Source organism: Falco cherrug, chromosome 5 (assembly GCF_023634085.1).
Source record: "Falco cherrug isolate bFalChe1 chromosome 5, bFalChe1.pri, whole genome shotgun sequence".
Taxonomy (NCBI): domain Eukaryota; kingdom Metazoa; phylum Chordata; class Aves; order Falconiformes; family Falconidae; genus Falco; species Falco cherrug.
The window spans coordinates 24,403,422-24,425,032 of NC_073701.1; the positions used below are offsets into that span (position 1 = coordinate 24,403,422).

General features: G+C 37.4%; 1 protein-coding gene across 11 annotated transcripts in view; it reads right to left on the reverse strand.

Moving 5' to 3' along the window:
• The window catches only part of ERC1 (ELKS/RAB6-interacting/CAST family member 1), a 304,473-nt gene that overhangs the window by 187,845 nt on the left and 95,017 nt on the right, over positions 1–21,611 (reverse strand). For all 11 annotated transcript variants that reach the window (XM_055711657.1, XM_055711655.1, XM_055711653.1 and 8 more), the window contains one exon: positions 17,419–17,586. In XM_055711657.1, the coding sequence (XP_055567632.1) occupies positions 17,419–17,586 (168 nt within the window). The remainder of the gene's footprint in view (positions 1–17,418; positions 17,587–21,611) is intronic.

The following is a 21,611-nucleotide window of genomic DNA, read 5'->3' on the forward strand; positions in this document are numbered from 1 at the left end:
CGCCCATGGAGCTTCAGAAAGAACCCCACTAGTTCTGACTGAACAGTTCTCCCGGCACCCACACGTACAGCTGCTGAGGAGGTGGCATCCCCAGGAGTAGCCTACGTGGCTGCTTTTGACCTTAGGAGCTTTCAGTGTTCTCAGCTGTCTAGACAGGCTGGCTGTTTAGACAGCCAACCATTAAAATATACTACAAAGAAGGCTGAGCTATTCTTAGACTCATGTTTACTTCTGGAGGTGAAACACACTCTTAGAGGCTCCGACTGGCTGAAGAGGGGATAGTGCAGCGTGACTTTCTGCTGTGAGCAAACCACACACAAGAGACAGCTAAATAATACAGCTTCAGCATATATTACGATGCTTGCCAAGGCAGCACAAGCATTTGCACAAGCACAGTGCGCATTTTCATGTTTCAGTAACACTGTTTACTGTGACCAGAGTAAGACGACAGCTGTATGACAGAAGATGACTGCTGCATCTTCCCATTGCAACTGCATCCCCCTGTACACACAAGAATTAATAATAATGTAATGCGTAGAAAGCGCAAATCTGTCTATTCTTTCAGTCTACAAGCATACTTTCAGACCGGAGTAATGTGTGGTGGTTTTCGTTATCATCCAGGGAACAGCAGGTACACTGAAATATTCTAAGTCATACTGATACCTCTAGGCACCAATTCAAAACCCCACTGCCTACATCTGTGCCTTTTGCAGGGTCATATAACTGTTAGTCCCCACACAAGGACATGACCCTTAAACTCCAGAAAACTGGAACTGGCACAATGTGTCAATATGGAAACATTTGTATAAGAATAGATGCAAAATTTCCTTACAAAATCCCAGTCAACAAGAACATAACTATCTTTATTCCAATTTTCTTCCAAACCTGCATTACTGAAATAACTAAACCACAGGTTCTCCAAAATTAAATAATCTGAAGAAGAAAGCAAAGCATAGTCTACACTTTGCCCATACAGTTAATTATGAAGAATTTTGCACTTAAGTCTTTGCAAGTACTTTAGGATCCTTTTTTTTAAAAAAAGGTCATATTTGTTTTACCTTCCTTTTTGCCTACCCAACAGCAAAAGCAGCAATTCTGAACAAATTCTCAAATAACTGATAAAAACAAAACAGATAACCCAAATAGTGTCTTTCTTTTCTTCCTAACAAAAGATGAAATAAAATGCAATGGAATCTCCAAGCCCTCTGGAAAGCATGAAGGGACAAGGAGTGAACGAGTACTGTACAAAGCTAAGGAATGTGTGTGTGTGTGTATATATATTACTGTACCACCTTTCTAAAAAGGAAAAATAAAAAATATGCACTCTATTAGATTATTAATAATTTTATTCTTGCCATATATACTTATTTTGCAGGGTAAAGACAGCAATCTACAGATAAGTTAGCAACACTAAGCTTACTGTAAAGGTACACATACATACACTGGGATCATCTGCTCTGCCTACCAATTTCCTCATCAATAATATTTACTGAAATCTTTCTTTCCAACATTACCAGTTGTCAGGCACTATCATGTTTCAACCTGGGTGATTTATTCCTAGTTGTGTGGAACTAAGTATTTTGCCTTCCAGCCCTGAAGCACAGAGGCAAGATAAGTTTCCCCTGGCATTCTGTTTCAAAGGCAAGGAAGCATTCTACTTTTTGCAAATAGCAATCTTGCTGGAAACCCCAAGCAAATACAAATTAAGAACAGCCTAAGGATTTAAATGAGACATCTAGTTATATATCTATCAAGGCCACACATCAATTCCCAAATTTCTCTAGATAGAGGTTACTACTAGATCCTTCCCATCATGCTTCAACCAAGAAATCCTTCTGTAGAACCATCATCAGCCCTAGGGTATACGGAAATTGAACACTTGCAGAACAATTTCTATTGCACCAGTGACGTCTGAATTAGAATAAATGAAGTGGGTTTGTGAACTGGTCACTCAATTTCTTTTTTTTGCCCCACCATGTTACTGGAAAAGAACTTTTTTCCTTCTGCAGAGTATTTATTTTTAATCCAAGATCAACACTTTACAATGAAAACTTTTTTCATCACCTGGGCTGTATCAGAATTAACTGCATTTGCATTTCATTTCCCACTTTCAATTTTCTTCTGGCTATTCTGTGTGACTTGTAAAAGGAATAAAGTGATGAAAGAAAAAAATGCAAAGCTGTAAAAGCTCTTTAATTTAATTCATTCTGAGACAATGAAGAAGAAGAAACAATCTTCTTAGAAATAAAAAGATCCAGTAATGTTTGGAAATACTTTAAAAATGCAAACTATCTATTTTAAATTCAAATATTTTTCAACTTGAGAAAGTTCATTGCATATTCCACTGTTTGTGTGTGTTTCCAATATGTAGTGACTTGCTGTATTACTCACCTGCAGACAAATCTTTCATTGTACTTTTTTACATAAACAGGTGAAAATCCTTTGCTTATACTCTGCACTTGAATTCCCCAGTGCAGCTCTGCTTTGGTTTTCGTTTGGTTTGTTTGGTTTTTGCTTTTTGTTTCATTGGTAACATGACATCTTCACCGTGATACACACTGAATATACAGAGGACAATAAATTTAACATCTGATATTACTCCCTGATTGCATTAAAAAACCAGATGTACAAAAGAGTATCTCTGGGTACTGCTAAGCCTGCCACTTTTTCTGTTCCTAGCTTTCATCTGGTGGAAACAGTACTGCAAAAAGGATCTAAATAATCAGCTGAGTTCAGAGGTTTTCTATTGTATTCCTATGGCACAGCCATCCCAATAAACAAAAACTTGACATAAACTGTGAGCTTTCCAAACAGTTCTTGCTTGGTTTTGTAAAGGCCCTGTTGGTCACATCAGCTCCAGGGTCAATGACTACAAGAACATGACGGACTCTCAATGATCACAGGCAGAGGCAATTCTGTCATTGTCAGGAATATTAACATGAGGACAAAAAAAAGCTGTGGAAGAGAGAGTGGGTGAGTAAGCAAGTATGTGATGACAGAACAGCTACAATCCTGTCTAGTTGGAGACATATACCACTCCCTTCAATGTAAGAATACCAATATAATGAGAAAAATTTGATAGCCTGCAGTCATACTTGATTTTGCTGGAATCCCACAGCATTTGAGAAGCTGAGAAAGGTGGGCTTGCATCAAAATCAGGATGAGAACATAACAGTTACAACAGACATGATCACATTGTTGTGTCTGACATAATAAAAAAAATGTTGCTTCAGAAGTAGAGAAGTTTACTCTAGAAAATTGAGATGGATCTGAATTCAAGAAATTCAAAAACATATTAATGAGGTCACCTTAAGTCCTGAGAGGCTGTTGAAGAAAGCTACACTACTGGATTTGTAAATATTACTGTGTTTCTGAAACACATTGTTTGAAGACCACAATGAAAGCCTGTAAGCCGAAATTACCGGTCAATTTTGTAAGATTAAGCTCCCGTTTTACAAATGTCACACTGAAAACCTCATCATTATAACTGTCTTTCTATTGTAGATCTTGCAAAAGTACCACTACAACAGTCCTGCATGAACTGCAAAAATCTCTGTTTGTTTAGCACTAACAAATTCTGGGGATAGGGGTGGAGGTGTAGCTCACCACTTGCATGGATGGAAACAAAATTTGATCTTTTATACATGTGCTGGCTTCATGTGAACCTCCAACATAAGGTGCTGCTTTTAAAGTCTCCAGTGAAATAACGTCTGCCATGTTAGTGAATATCCTTCATATTGCTGTGCTGAATCAATTAGACTGAAAGTAATGTTCTTGCTATTAATTTTAAAGGTTAAATTCCCAAGACTTGCAGCAATGTGCTGAAGCTGAATGAATGCTGAAGCTTCAGGCATACCATGTCTTGTTGTGAGGGTGTGATTTTTAAGTTGTTCTGAAGTTCAGGATAGATCAAAATAATTTGCCTTTTTTCAGTGACATTTTGGCAAACACAAGTCAGAGTTCCTTCCGAAGTTCAGCTGCATTCAGTATGCTCTTCTTAGTTTACGATCCAACCAATTGATATAAATACAGTTAAGTTGTTGCTAAGTTATATTCAGAGATTCTTGTTCTTGCATCATCATACTAAAAATCACCTTCAAGTAGTTTGCCTATCAGTTAATTTTGTTAAGTTTGTTAAGTATAAAGCAAATTATAGACACCTTGAAATGCAAGATACCAGTGGTGGTCTGTCTCTCTCTTCTTTAAGAACTTTAAATTCTGGAGTCCCAGTTAACACTTCAGCATAGAGATGGTAAACCGTTCAGTTAAGTAGAAAACACTTGTTCCGTTCACATTAATTTTGCTACCCAGTGGAGACAGGTCTACTTTTTATTTTGCCTTCCAATAAAGCTTTTACTGCTGTTTTACTTCAATGCTTATCTGGAACATTACTGTCTTTGCAACATCGTAATGGAATACCATTGTGCACTTTGGAAATGCCCTGACGTTTGGAAATGAACCTAACATAGTAGGATTCTGTAATGCCTTGAACAGGTATGAATGATCTTACACCAGGAGATTCCTTCAGTGGCCGTGGGCTGCAGAGGAACATATATCCGGCTTAAGAAAGAGAACCGGGCTAGAGGGGGTGGGGAAATCATGGAGAAGGACAGGACAAAAAGAGAATGTGGGACGGGGAAACTCCAGCATAGTGGTACATTTTACACAGTCATACTTAGCTACTACTATTCAGGTCCAGTTAAAACTCAGAACAGCTCCCATGGCGGGGGGCGGGGAATCAACAGTTTCTTGCTTTTCCAGATGGTAAAATCTTTTTGTCATCTTTACTCTCATGATCTCCAATTTGCAAAAAGTCCTTTGAAATTAGCATGAAGTTCTACAGTGTTTAGTTCTACAAATAAAACATTGTTGCTATGCAAGTTAGAAAGCACAAATAATTATTTTTTGTGATTTCTACTTAAAGTAAAACCTTAAAATCGTCAAATAAATGTATGGACCACAAACAGGCACATTGCTTCTGCTTCAAGAGGAAGAAACTTGCATATGGAGAAAACAAAGCCTAAAAAAACCCCTAGAAATTGCAGAATACCTAAAGCAATTAATGCTTTATTCTTGACCTAACTTTGCATGCACACTAATTCAATAAAGTTGTCTTGAGAAAAGAACAGTATGCAGGAAGAAGTGCTGCTACAACAAAAATACAGTTAATTATTTTGCACCTTTGGTGAAGGAGCAACAAACAATTGACATCACTCCAGAAGACTATTCTCTTTCCATTGCTTTTTCATACAAAGGTGCTTTGCAAATAGATTTGGATCAGCCAGAAAAGTAGTTCATCTATGTTTACATAATAATCTCTAAGGACTTTTATTTCCATCCCATTGTTTCATTTCGTCCTTGTTTCTTTTGCATACCTAATCATCCTCTGGTAGCACCAGTTTGCTGACAGATCACTGCAAAGTAGAACAAGAACAGTCACCATAAACTGAAATGTGATTATAGTATCTTCCGAATACTAAATAATTTCTTCTGTACTGTCATATTCCCTACAACAAACAGTATTTAAACCACATTTCAAATCGTATTATCAGAACATTACTATCAAGTCTGCAGTTCTTCCGTCCTGCTAGCAAACAGCTTGAATTTCCTTCAAACCTACCACAATCATTCCACTAATGTTTGCTATTTCTGAAAATTGATACTGAAAGGCATTTTCCTTACAAGCTTTTCAGGAGACTCCAGCATAATTCAAATTAGGGGGTCTGGGAAGAAAAAGGGGGGAAAAAAGAAGAGAAATTAGGACCCCAAGACTGAAGACTGATTTTTGAGTTGGTGAATGACCTGAAATTTACATTTGCAGGGGAGCCGATGTAGATGTTCTTAAGTGTTGCCTCAATTCCAAAGCATTTGCCTAGAAAAAATTATGCATTAGCAATGACTCACATCCTTAGACAGCTGTAAAACAGTTAAATTTAGTTAAGAAATTGCTTCATTCTGAGGAGGTTCACTAATATCAATAGCCTAACCAAGTCAAAAGCAGAGTCTCTGAATTGCAAAGCCCTGTCATGGACACTAGCCGATACAAAAGAGGGTTTTGAAGCGAGAGGTGCGGGGGAAGCACTCTTTCCAAACCACTGATAGTGGTTATGTCTCAAAGGATACAGGTTTTAATATGAATGGATGATATTTATGTGAAAGGCAATTAAATAACAAAAATATAAAAGCTGGTCATAAGAGATTTGTTTCAGCAATATGTGAGAGAGTTGATTAAGTACATATGGTTAATTAAATAATCCATGAAACATCTCTACCATTAGTTTATCTTAAAAGCTTCACTGGGTGACTGCTGCAGCACAAACAAACCAATAGGCTGCCACAAGGCTTTACCATGGGCCAGATTCTACTGTCTGTGCTGTTTCCTCCTTCCTTCAGAGGCCAGACCACACTGCTCCTGCTCCATCCAACCCCTTCTCCCACCATCCTCAGGGCTATTTTAACCACTTAGCAGGAACAAGCTACACCTGCACATCATCCACGTCCATCAACCCACTGCCTTCGCGACAAGGCCACAGCTGCATATTATCAATGCTAATCAACGCCCTGCTTCATTCCTCTACAGGTGACCTCTTAGTTTCTGCTGGTATTCATCAGGGAAAAGAATGTATCCACTATCCACCACCAACAAGATTTCAGCCTGGATTGTTCATTAGGACAATCTGTTGGTTCCAACTTGAGCGCAATACTTTCATTCACCCAAGTAATTCAAAACAGAACACTGCTATCATAAATAGCAAACCAAATTAATTTAGACCGTGCTTTTCCTCTTCAATGAAACACTAAGTTTATATATTACTCATTTATTTCATAGATGTTAAAATGTCACTTATACTGAGAACCATAATTGAAATAATCTGGTAATTTATGTCACAATTTAATTATGAGTAACATTCGTTTTGTTGACACCCTGGACTAATCATGCAGAACAACATCATGATAATTCTCCTTTCAGCTATATCCTGACATTATGAAACAATCTCTGTGACTATGCATTCTAAAGTTTGACTCCTATGATCTACCAAATACAAATGGATTAAAACCCCCAACTATTTTGGGGACACTTGTTCACTTCTGTTCCAAATCCCAGAAAAGACTTTGACAATAAATGTGCACAGATTTTATTTAGGAAATTTCATTACAGAAAAAAATACAAATACTATAATTTGGAGTATTTTCATATTAATGGTTCCCAAATGTTCAAAATAAGGAAAACCAAATCTACTTCATTGTGGAAGGCTGATAAAACAAGGGGAAAAATGGGAACCAGTAAATGTTAACTTAGATCTTATATTCTGTTTTGTAAGAAGTGGAATAAAACTAAGAAGTTTTAACACCGCTTTCAGAATAACTCAAGCTTTATAGGGTTATGTAACATTTTTAAAATGTCAAGTGAAAAAATTACTATATTATGAATTAAAGTTCTTTACTAGGATATACCCAGTACATTGTTTCATTGGTTATTACTGTGAAACAAACATTCTTCATTCTATGGCAACTTGATCCCATATACTCGGGAATACTGACGCTGTTTTCCTGACCTGGTTTAGATTTTGATTTTGGTTCTACAAAGAGTAAGGGTACTGTAACTACTGACACATCCCTGCTTCAATACATATGCAGTACAGTGCTACATACGACACTCTCATTAAAGAAAAAGACTGAGGAGAAAAGGCATGAAGAAAGGAAAGGCTTAACTCATCCAGCACTGAGATATCCATGAATGGAAATCAGGAAACAGAAAAGACCAAACACTGAGGCAGACCACTGGACAGGAGGGGAACATGGGATTTAATGTTGACTATAAAGAAAATCCTCAGAGCAAACTAAAATCCATTTACATTATCATTTAGGATCACTCAAGCAGAAGGCTGTACAACTTCAACAAATATTTAAAATTAGATTTGGATTCAGACACTGAATTACTTTGTCGAAATCACTGATTTATTAAAATGATCAAAGAAATAACTACGAGGTAAAACTGCCCCAAACCAAAGGGGAGATGCCCAGTCAACTGTGATTGTCTCATTTCATTCCTCTAGAAAGGATATGGAGTGATGAATAGGAAGGGATTAGGAAGTCATACTGTAAATACTGCGGGGCGCAGAGGAGAGGGAGGGGAGTTCTTCAGTATTTAGCTATCACTGCTCGTACAGAATTACTTCAGAACACACACTGATAGGTGACAAAATATCAGACTCTCAAATAAAATTCTTTCATGGCTCATGCTCAAACAAAATATACAAATTTAAGTACCCAATATATTAAATTAGTACCATCATTTGGTTATATTCTTTCCCATTTTATACCACAGACTGCTTTAGGCAAATCAACGCTCCAATCTCTACTGAAAATAAAAGCTGGAAGGGACAGAGAGTGGTCCTGTTTATCCAGAAGTTGTGTTGAAAACCATCCTCCACCCATCTTTGCTGGAAGGTATCTAAGCCCTTCATCATGCAGAGGAGCATCCTAATTATCAAATGCATGTTATTCTGGGACAAAGTGATCTTAGTTTCTCCTGGTGATACTACTCCATACTGACCAGTTTTCTTATCCTTCAAATAAATGAAATCACAAGCTTGAAAGCTATTTGTATGCTTGTGCCTTATGACAATCCTAATGACTGCATATATATTGTGCAGACAGCCACCTTAGAACACTGTCTAGCCTAGTGGATTCAAAATTCACTCTTGAATCCAGGAAATTATTGATTTAAACTGAAAAAATTACTCCTCCTTTGTTCTAGTGAAGATCCCTGAGTTGGCTAATGCAATCGCTAATGTCTGTTCCAGACACAACTCAGACAATCCCTCCAGGGGCAGAAAACGCCTGGTGACCAAAGCATTGGAAATTGTGAGTCGTGCAACCCAGAGAGCAATGAAAAGCCATATGAGGAAGACCGATGTAAGCAACCTCAAAAATGGCATACGCCCTTGCTTTTCCTGCCTCTTCAATTACAGGGAACTTTGTATTTGTCTAGTATGACAGTGAATACACCAACATCGCTTATTAGCTTTATCTTGCCAGAAAAACTACACGTTTAATTTATAATGAAGCCAAGAGGCCCCACAGTTGGCTGTTTTCCCAGATCCCTTCAAGAAACTACGATTTGTCAGTCCCACTACCTATGACTAATGTTCTGTCTTGCCAGTCAAGAGGTTATCTCAAGGCGCAAGGACATAATATTAAAATGACTGCTCCTCTTTAAGGGTTACTAAAAAAAAAAAGATACCTTCCATATATGACAGATATGCTGAATTGCAGTTTCAGTTATCTGGAACACTAGAGCACAGATAATACCAGAAACTCCAACAGAGTTTTCTTGTAACTTTGCTATTCTTGTCAATCTCATGTGACACTATTACAGCAACATGTATCAGTTTAAAACCTGAGCCACCTACATTAGCCAGCTACAATAGCTGAACTACAGAACTAACATTGTTAACTCACAGTCCTGTTTTCCTTCTTTGTTTGAACCTACTTATCTAAAAGAAGTTGATATCCATTATTTCAGGCGGAAAAAAATATCACATACTTTAGTTAAAGGCAATAGCCAAGATCCTTTAAGAATATCAATACAAACTGAGAGAAGGTTCCTTACATTATTAGATCTCAAAGTAAGAAATTCGCTCGCTATCTTTCACACACATCAGAACTACATTTGATTTTTAAAAATACTACCATACATCTGGGAGTATAGGTACATATGCTACATATGATCCAGATGTTTTCAGTTGTACTGTGGTATCACAAAATGCTCCAAGCAAAAGAGGGGGTTATATAGAAACAAAGCAGCATATTCTCCATTTACAAATACCAATTTGTAATATAGGCAGGCATAAAAATTTATTTTGAATCCAGCAGGTTCCTCTAACCTAGGTGCTGCATTGGTAGCCACAACTGTGCGCTAAAAATTACTGTAAAAGCATAACATTTGTTTCATGTAAAATTAATTTTTCAAATTTAACTTAACTCCACTGGTTTAGATGTCCCACATAACTTACTAAACAATCTTCAAGTGCATGTTAGGCACTTTTGAGTAAATTCACTCACAGATTTCACTGCTCTGAAGTTATTCTTATGTAACCCGATTCAAAAGCTGTCTGGACATGGTTCTCAGCAACTGACTCTGGGTAGCCCTGCTGGAGCAAGGGGTTGGACACGATGACCTCCAGAGGTCTCTTCCAACTTCAACCATTCCATGTTTCTGTGAAGACAGTTTACCATAAAACCACAAAGACCCTTAGGACTAGAAAGTCTCGTGCTTCCTCTATTGATTTGCAATGCAAAAACATCTTACAGTGTTCTTTCAGTGATAGAAATCTGTGCTTAGGACAACTATACTAAGTCTCTGACTTCTGGTTTAATGAAAAAAAGCAATTCAAACTCTTCACTGTAGTGCCAAGAATGCCCAGGAGGTGATTTACTGTTTTCAATAAGTATAAAGTATCCAACAAACAAAAAGGAATTTCACCAATTAATACGCAAGTGATCATGTACTGTTTATTATATCCTAAACAAGATACCCGTTACTATAGACTGTGAACCCTAGAGCCACGAAATGCATGTTCCTTTGGAAACCAAAAGCCCTTACAATGAGAATGCTGGAGTGCACTTCAAGCTACAAGGCATCTGCCACAACTGATCCTGATCAGGCAATAAAATCAAAAGTATATTCCTTGGGTCAGTCCCTGGGGAACGTTGTCACCTCTACAAGCACCTGTGGGTGCTATGGACCATCTACCATTGAAAATACTGTCTGAAGCTAAGCTTGTAGACCTTTAAGGACCCATTCTCCAAATCAAAAAATGTATGCTATTATATGGCTCAGAAAGAATCAAAATAATGTCAGAGCTCACAAGCTAAAGCCTCTTCTGAGAGGGAAGGAATCTTGCTGACACCAAACCTGAAGCTACTGTAATAAACTCTCAGATGTCTATGGTAATCACTCACCTTTAAAACTAAACTAGCAAAGGACTGGAAAGTGATATGAAGAAAGTGAGGTATTCTCCAGCCCTAATAATGTCTTACTAGCCGTACAATCATAGAAGAAAAAAAAAAAAAAAGACACACCATACCATCTGAGCTGGGCTGCAATTACCCTAAAAAGGCTCAATGGATTCTCAGAGAATTGGTAAGTCAAAACAGAAGGGTAAGGATCCTATTTTCAAAGTGGTCATGGCTCACTGTAAAATGAAAATAAATTCTATGTTGCATCTTTATTTCTCATATGCAATTTAAACAACTAGTCTCCTTCCTGAATGGCAGAAATGAAAAAATCTCACAGGATAATTATGATGAATTTGAACTCACATAGTGAAACCTCTCCAATCTTCTTTGGCACTTTCATTGCTACCACAAGATTTTATCTAGTGGTATTTTGATAGAGATGAAAGATAAAAGCTTGCCTAATTTTTCCTATTATTACTCTAACTGAAGATAATACCTCTATCTAAAAATCCCATCCTACCTGGTAAAGTGATTCTGAGAGGATATTCCAGAAAAGAGAACAAACTCTAGTATCTTGGAGACAGAGGGTAACAAACTAGACAAACAGCTTCTGGAAATTTTTAAAAGACATAAATTTCAGCTCTGTTTTTATGTTCGGTGGTTGATCAGCCAGCCTATAACAGAAAGGCTTGAATGAAAGAAAAAGCAGCAGCAGAAGAGGTCTGATAACCCTTCAGGGACATGGAAGGACCAGTCCCCTGTGACCCTCCACTCCAGGACACATCTTTGAGGTCATGTCTGTCAGTTTCAATAAAGAAGCTAGCACAAGCCTGTGGGTATGTTAGATCTTTTTTTGTGGTGTTTGAGATCTCTGAACTGGGTTTGGAACCAGTTCAGTTGCATGCTTTGAGACCTGCAGTAAAAGAAGCAGAAGTATGGCTTTTTCTGAGAGGTATTTACAGAAAGTCTTGTATTTGCACTGCTTGTTAAGCCACAGAGTTCCTGAACAAAAGTAGCTATTTCATCAGCCAGTCCTAGCTGAGCAGAATGTCCAGCGTACCTTCTCTCTACCTCCCTGCAGAAGCTGCCTGATGAGCAGACTAATATAAACCTGGAGAACTGTAACGGTGCTCCTCTCCGTAAATGTCCATGATTCAAGCACAGAAAAAGCAGAGAAGAAACTCGCCCACAGGTATATTACAAAGGCAAAACATTATCCAGCCTTAAATGAGAGGGCATATAGTCACCAACTTTGTAAATACACATGCGGACCATCTGTGTGGGACAGTCGTACTTTGCTGTTTTCTGTACAGTCTGCACAACCAGAGACTCAGACACACGGGGCAGGTTTGAACAGGCCGTCACCCACAGTGTTAATACGGCAGGATTTTTAAACACTAAGTGTCATCTTAGAGAAACTCAAAGGAATATCTGAAAGTCCATCCTACCTTTTATTAATTCTTAGAAAACCATATAGTCATTCATCTGGTAGGCAAGTTCCAGGTCAAACCAGAGAAAATGAAGCTATAATAAAATGAACTAAATGTTTGAAAACGTAGTTCCTTCTCTGTGCTTCCTCATCTCTTCGGGGTTGGAGTAGAAGAGTGGCCTGAGGAGTTTAATCTACTTCATGGATAAGGGAATGGAAAGAAAATAATCTTTAAAAGTACAAACACTAAACTTTACAAGCTATGCATGCTAATCCAACACTGCTGTTCTAGTAACTATGACCGCTACTGATTTCAAACAACTGAGTTATAAATTGCATCTGCAGTCCCTCTCTCCTGCCACAGAGTAATTCTTATAATTAAGCATAAGATATTTATTTTGATTTCTAACTTTTAGAAAAGCAGAGAGTGTATTTATTTCCTCTGGAGAAGGGCAGGGCTTCTTATCCAAAAGACAGGAAAGATGCATTTGGAGTCTTCCCAAATACTTAGCTAAACAAGTCAGTACAGCCACAAAAAACCAACCAACCAGCAAACAACAAAACAAACCAAAAAACAACAACAAAACAAAACAATGAACACACATACAACTCACACCCCCAAAAAATACCCCCAAGCCCACCCACACACCCACAAAACCCCATGTTCTTCCTTTACTTCATTACAGGTCAATTATCACATACTGCACCGGGAGCTGCCAAAACCCACTGCTATGTTCAGAGACTGAAACTTGCGTTTTGCCTGCAGCTGCATTGCACAATGAAGGGAGTGTTAACCCCCCCTCACCAAGACAAAACATGACCACCACCCCAAGCAAAGGGTGATTGATTCACTGCTTTTTTGTTCTTTCAACTTATCTTTTGTCCCAAATGCTATTTCTCTAAAATGCCTTGATTGCAGAGTATCGATTTTTTTTTTCTATTCCTTTTCATCCTGGTCTACCAGCAGACAGACAGATGTGGCAAAGAGATTAATGAAGCACAATTTAATGTTTTTCAGGTTCACATTTCAAATTTGCCCAGCATGGTCCCTACTTTGTTTTCTGACATTCTCCCTTGCCTGGAGTTCTAAGAACTTAAAATAAGATTTTATGCAAGATTTATTTTCAATGAAATGAGAAAAAAAAATCCTGAAGTTCTATCAAACTAAGTTTTTTATATCGAATTTTCAGACATAAAGTTAAAACTAATTTCTGTAGTCTCCAAATTTCTAGCATTTGCCCTATTTCTGTTGTGTCAAATAAAGGTGCTACCAAGTACCATCACTGTAGGAGCTTAGAACTGGAAAGATTCCAGAATTTAAAATGTGAAGACTGTAGTTTCCTCAGCAACCTGGAAAATTTTGGTGCCTACTGGGCATCAGTAGTGATGCCGATTGTTATGTTAATTTTTCAGATCTTTGTTGCTCATAATCTTTTTCTGTGTCTTTTATTTGATCTCTAATCAGCCAATAAGCTCTCACTACTTTCTTCATCTGGATTTTAGAACAACAGAACTTTCTAGTTCACCACCTTTAATCAATATAACAATGATATTAACAGTTCATAAAACAAACTGTGCAGTGGCCTGCATCAATGAATCTGAAGAGATCAAATAGTAAAGGCTGCATTTTAAATAATTTCTGTTTCAATGACAGAAATTGCAGAAATTTACTATAGCACGGTTTTGGGCACCACACCAAACAACCTTGTGTAGTGTCATCAGATTAGGTGACTGCACATCTAAAACAGTCACAGAAAATACAATTTAAAAAAAATTATGAGCAGAAGTCCAAATGCCCAGCACAGCCCTGTATCATTTGGCTATGGCTACATTACTAGTAGAGGTGATCACTCCAAATTTCAAAAGAATGCAAACAAATTTTCCTAAACGAGTTAGTTATGCAAGTCAATGATTTTTCAATAAATTATCTTCTTTTCAACATCTTTATATTTCAGCTTTTGTTACAAATATTCTATTTACCTAGAATTAAAAAAAATTTGGTGTTCAAAATTTAGTTCATTAGGAGTAGCCACTTCAAAAATATCCTCAAATTTGAGTATATGCTGAGGGAACAGTACCCAGTAAAAACTGATTGAATAGTATCTATTCATCCAATTCTTAATTTGGTTAAATTCCTTCAACATGCCAACACCTGTACCTCATACCTCCTCATAACTGCAAGCAGCAGTTACATGCTGCTGCTGCTTTCAAATATCCATAAAAAGTATTTCTTAACACTGCACAAGAGGAAAAGCTCTTTTTGTGCTACACTTCTTTCATAGCCTTTCACTGTGCTCAATTAAAATACCTATCTACCACTTACATCATGTTGATAAACTTACAAGCATTTAAAAAAACCCCACAGCCTACTATCTGTGACTTCTGAAGATACTTTAAAGTGTCCCATCCAGATCTTCAGTTAGAATATATGTATTAAAAACTGATCTGTCTGAACATATCCAGTTTATAATCAGAGGGAGAAATTAAAAAAGACTGTTGTGCATGGAGGCAAAAGTTTAATGGATGCACTTTTTTTTTTTAATGACAATAAAATTCTGAACTGTCCTGGAAGGTGTGAAAGGCGGCACTTGGATAAAGCAGAAAACAGGCTGTGCACTTTGATATGAAGGTGCACTCTAGAAATGCAAAAATGAAAAAGCACATCACAGTTTACAAGCTTTAAAAGAAAAACATTTACATGAGAGGAGCTACAGATTTCTGAAGGTCCAGGCAGAGGGCAGAAACAGCTATCTGGCCAGTCAAAAAACAATAGGTGTATATATCAGATAAAAATGAGACTTCATAATTTTCTCTAGTACCTGAAACAGATTTTATTCAAGTTCTCATGACTTTCACAATATACAGTGAAAATCAGACCTGTCCTTACTTAGGTATTTTCTCAACCTCTGCTTTTCTGTGGAAAAATGCTGAAGAGAACACAAAAATGCAAAGCCCAGTCTATAGAAAATCCCAAACCTAGTCTTACATTCCAGGTCTGGAGAACCAATTAAAAAATTAATTAAAGACATCAATCCTAAAACTTTAAAGGACTGAATTTGTGCTCATTTATCCTATGCTATTAAAAAAACTAAAAAGAAATTCCATATTGCACCACAAAACTCAGATAAAAGTATTGTCAGCTGGATTCTCCATAAAAATGTTCCAGGTTTGCTAGTTATAGAAACTGAAAAAATAACCCTTGGATTTAAAAACCTCACAATTTAACTGTTTATGTTAAAGAAAATGGTTCCAACAACTTCAAGGCTGAAACAAATTCATATTTCTGCAATGTGATTCTAGTTAGCAGAAAACAGGTATTTTTCTACAGATAGATTTATTTTTTTTTAAAGAAGCTCAGAGACAGATTTACAAAACAACTCAAACTGCAGTTTATTATGGTAGTGTTATCCTCTGTTGAACTATCTAGCAGAACAAGACCTCAAAACCTTTACATCTAAAAGCCTGGGCCCTTATTTTCCAATCTGAAGAGACCAAGTACTTTTACTTGAAAGCAGCAGGCAAATGAACGTCAAAAAATTGGCTAGCCACAGGAAGAGACAAGATGAAACTGTCTTAATATGGATTACAGTGGTCTCAAGAAAAAACTTATAAAAAAATGAGTAAAAGGAGAACCTTTAGCACTGCCTATAAATGAACCAATGAAAGATGATTCTAAAGAGTTAAGTACAGCAAGTAAGAAAACATGCGAAAAAAGTGTAAGAGTCAATGGAAGCAAAACAACCTCACTGACATTTAACATTTATGCAAATATCAGATTCTCCGCTTCTTGGTTGAACATACAGCTAGGATCTCAATCAATGTCTGGAGTGTGCATGACTGATTTTGAAAACAAAATGCAAGCATAGTGTGAAAGTTAGAAATCTGTAAGTGTTTCTAAAGAGATGAACAGTCAAAAAATGAGACCATAAAGACTGGGAATCAGGGCTCTGTTCTAGAATTATTGGTTACTTACTTATGGCTAAGTTCCATGCCTGAACTTCCCTTCCTGCATGACGTTGGCTGTAACAGAACTGAACATGACCTAAACCCTCATGATTCATAGCTACATACGAGAAGAAAAGGCGTTGGCCAAGTGTCAGAAATCAATCAATATTCTGAGCTATCAAAATCACAGGAATTCCATAGAATTGCTTAAAGGTCTAGGAGAAAAAACCCAAAACCAAAACCACAAACACATTCACAGCCTAATACATAAAATACAAGGTCCAAGAGTAGCTTCTGGAAAGATACAGAGGGGAAAAATATTCTTTAAATTAAAATTTATTGTGATATATGCGTTTCTCTCTTTTTACCACGTATAGCAGTGATTTGGGATATATGTGCAATTTGCAAATGAGCATCCATAATAACATTCATTGCCTAGGATTCAATGGCCTTTGGGAAACCTCTCCAATTTCTCTGACAGGGTCTATTTTTTCTTATCCGGACCTCCCCCATTTCAGTGATAAGGTTTGCATTTTCTTACGCAGAAAGATACGCAGGATAGTCCGAACCCTGATTATCCTATTCTAGCAGTTCCCAAGAAATATCAAGTATGATAAAACAGCATTTCTAATGAAAATTATACAAAGTTCTTCCTGAACTTTTCTCAGAAAGTTACCCAGGAATCATCCTAATTGCTTCTACTGATAGAACCCCCCTCATTCATTTAGTCACATACAGAAGTCACAGCCACCCAGTGCCCCAAGTTTCAAATCAGCATTGCTTTGTTAAGGTGGTGGGTGTGAAAGGATTGATTTTTCAGATGATGTGCCCTCCTGCAAATATTTCGGTCATTCTTAACAGTGAAATGGAAGCAGAAGTAGCACATGCAGTCATTGCTTTGAATTCTGTTTTTTTCTTCAAAACACCAAAGTGAAATGTATCATTCACCACCTTCCCATTACATGAATGGACTCAATCATTGATCTCCAAAACGTAAATTCTAGTTGAGACTTTTTGACAGGCTTAGAAATCGAGATACATCAAAGATGTGTATCTGACTTAGACCTTAACAATCTTACCTTCTTCTGAAGAACGTTAACTTTGCGTTCCTTCACCTCTAACATGTCCTTGAGGTCATGGATCTCTCCCGCTTGAGTCCCCTTCTCCTCTGCCATCTCCTGAATCTGCTTTGTCTTCTTATTTAGCATAGTCTCCTTCTCTTCCAGACGTAATCGTAACGCATCCACCTAGATTCAGACATGCAGAACAGGGTTTGGTTAGCACCTAAAAGTGAGAAATTTTAGAAAAGTTAAACTACACTTCCACAAGGGAGTGAGTGCTGACAAATTACAAACAGATTCAGAAAAATAACATCCCTTACTTTAAGACTGCAACATATATAAGCTTGTGAAAAAACAGTCATTTCAACTGGTAGGAGACTAAACAGCAAAAATAATCAAATGTTTTATTCTGAAATGGTATGAGACTAATGTTCCTTCTTGGAAAATCTCAATTCATACTTCTGACGTAACTCAGTCTTCTAAGACACAAGTCTGGATTTTTTTTCCTCAAAGAAGAAGCCACCAAACACAATGTGTTGTTGAGAAGTTCTCTCATACGTAGGGTAGGTGACCTCTTTATTTGGGACATTATGAATGTTCAGAGATTGAAACACTGACTCTTTAGTACCAGTCATTTTATATTCTAGGTTTTAATCAGAGTATTAGCTAGGCCTGGAGGTAATGAAAGCAGAGGTCTTCGTGGCCACTGCAGATCAAAACATGGACAGTTACCTTAGGATGTCTGAGAATATTTTGGCTTACATATCAACATAATAGTTTAAATACAACACGTATTTTCAGCAGAATGCATTTTTATATTAACGATAAAAATGGAACAAATGACTCAGTACAGGATATTGTGGATGCAATTTGGACACATAAACATACTTGGAGCTCCCATGGCATCAGTAAATTTAGAAACACACTCTGGGAATTCTACAGTATCCTCAAACTTCGAAACTACATGTTGAGAAGCTTTTGCTTTTCCTTCTGCATTTCTCTTACACAAATGAAACAGAGCTTACAAGACAAAAGAAATGGAGAAGGAATCAGAGCTATCTGAATATAAATTTGATGAGAAGAATAAGGTCAACACAGAGCACAGACTAATCTCAAAGACCATTGTGGAATACGAAATCCAACACCACCAACCTGCTCAGATACCAAAAGAAACCCACTGACCCCTATCCACTCGGCATTCAGACAGAGCTCAAATCTGCCAGCATGGCTGCTAATCTTATTTGACAGTATCAGATGTGGTTCCTGTTAGCTGAATCCATTACAGGACATCAGTCACACAGAGTAAACAGGGTGATCAATGAATATCTTGGTCCTTCTGCACAGCATAGGCTAGCAGAGACATGAAGTGAAAAGATGATTTGGATGACTCCAGCTAGAGAAAGAATTTAGGTAGTCGCTATGCTTATGGAATTTTGAGCAACATTTAGTTTTAATGTGTTATTCTAATTCCACTTTATTTTGATTTACTAATGGAAAACTTGCCTCTAAGGCTCTACATTTACAGTATGCTACGCCCACAAAACCCTTTGCTGTTTTGTTTGATTCCTTTTACACAGAGCAATAAGCACTTGCCAGTGGGGAAAAGAACTGCCCCGCTCTCCCCATCAGCACTGTAGTCCCGCTGCCACCTCTACGTCTGGAGCCTTCTCACTTACACATACGTTATTAAAATCACATTCCTGACCTTTCACCCAGCAAGTGGGGCATGGAGTATATTCTGCAGTGATATTAGAGTACCAGGTACTACCCAAATATGATTTATAGTATTGCTAGCATTTGTAATGAAAAGTTTAGCAGGTGGATCAGGCTTTGTCTTCTTTTTAAAAACACACGGTTTTATAGATTGATTAGGTATGTTCTCTGGATATCTCTAATGTTAAAGCTACGAGTCACTTTTATTAATTCTTGCAGGGAAACTGAAAATCTCCCTCTCAAGAAAATCCATATACGCTCAACAGTTGTGTTGCAAAATACTTGAGACAGTCCAGATGCCTACAGCACAGTATTAAGTGAAAAGAGAACATCTGCAAACAGAAATTTATCCATGGAATGCTTTCCATTTTCTGATTGATTATTCTCTTTGAACTCTATATTAGCTTATGGTTTGGGGTAAATTGCGTTCCTGGTTTTATTTGTGCGAGGTCCCTGCCTAGGAAACCACCGAAAACACTTTCAAGAGTATTTTCAAAGACTGGCAGGACACACAATCATCACCTTAGCACTATTCCTGGCAGAACACTGCACTTGTTTATTCATGTCAACTCAGTTTATGTATGGCATCCTCCCACAGTGACAAGAATTGAGGTCTGTGGGAGTTAGGTGATGCCAACTTCAACAAAGTCAGCTTAAGATTTGCTCTGCACATGGAAACGACTAGGCAAACAGCTCCTGAGGTGCTGACGCCCCTTCTGACTTCTGCATCTTGGATGGTGTTATCTTAACCCTGGGTTAACCTAACTGCTTTTCACAGTAATAGACTGCCATGTCTTTAATTATGCATGGCAAGTAAAATCTTACAGTACAGCTCAGGCAATTGCTAGTCTTTCGTATAACAGTGGACTTGGTAAGTTGACCTGCACCTACAATCCAGTTTCTCATGAAGCTTTAGCAAAATAAACATATTTGTTGCCACCTTCAACACAACAGCCTTGCTAGGTACAGGTACAACAGGTACCTCTCTTCAGCTGGGTACCATACGTAAGACTTAAATTTCTTCACTGTACAGTGTATGAAAAACTGTGTTGGGAAACGAAACATTGATCTGTCTTTACAGAATTTTTCCAGGTGCAACAAGTAAAATTCTATGACTCTGTTCCTAACTATGTATAGCCATACGCTAAGCACATAAAATTCCAAATTTCTAAGAAAAAACAGTAAATTAGTAGCTCCGGTGACTACCAGAATAAATACAATTAATGACATAATAATTCATTTCAATTTATTCTTAAACCTTTTTTACAATCTTGGATTCTGTAATTAGCCTTAGCTTTCAGAATATTCCCAATTTACAGCTTAGGGAAACCACTGAAATTTTCAAAAGTGAGCTTCAGAACCGACTCAGTAGTATGAGTCAATAGAACTCAGGTTGCACATGTGGTTTTCTCTTTTTTACCATCACCTCCACTGTACAGTAGCAATCAGAGTGTTATGACACTGGTGATTCCTACTCAGGTTTAGGAAGATGTTAGTGATGCCTAGAAAAAACAGTCTTCTACTCTTTTCCTGGGACTAAGTAATTCTTCCCATGTACCTGCCACCTGTTCAAACCATGGCTGAACCGCTGGTTTAGATCAGTGAACCAAGCCATACTCCATTCAGTTATATCAGAAGGTACAATTTCTCCTATGTTATAACCAAGCCCAAATTTCTCTGTAATGGCAAAATTCAAAATTTTTGTTCTCTGTTGGTATGACTACATTAATGGCAGCAAAAGGAACAGACAGAATATCAGTCTTGAAATACGTGTTTAGAGCTTTCTATGGTTTCTAAAAAAGAGCCATCTACTTTTTAAAGTATAAGTTGAAGTAATTCTGAAGCACTCCAAATTCAAAGATAATTGAGAAATGCACAGAGGAATATGTAATTTTTAATACATGCTTTTACATATTTTTTAATACATGCTTTTAACCTACTGTAGATATTGCTGTGTTAAGTCTCCAAGCACCTGAAATAAGTACATTTTTAAAAGGATCAGTTTTTGTGACGTTCTATTACTATCTTGAAATCGTATAAACACAAAAAAAGAGTTAGACTGGCTAGTCTGTAATTAAGACTTAAAAGCTATGTCTAGTAACTGATTTTGAATGCAGTGGTAGTTCACAAGACTTAATTCTCTATTTTTGACATTGACTTTTCTTATTAATTATGTTTGAGTTGACTCTTCACCTTCTTGTACAAATTGCATCAACATCCAATAGAGTCTGTAGAAGAGGGTGAATTCTTTCTGAACATACAGCTCCCACTTAACTGGACATCTTGGATTACAGGATTATGCCGCGGAGCAGAGGCACAGACATCTGGCTTTGTGCAGAGCCTGTCTGGTTCTTGCTAGGGTTATAAACTCCATGCAGGACAGATGTGATGCTTCCAGGGCCTGGTCAGGTCACGAATCAGTTCACCTTTAGCATGAGATATTAAATATCTAAACACGGTGAACTCTGTTCTGTGAGCTGAGCTTAACGTTTGCAGGT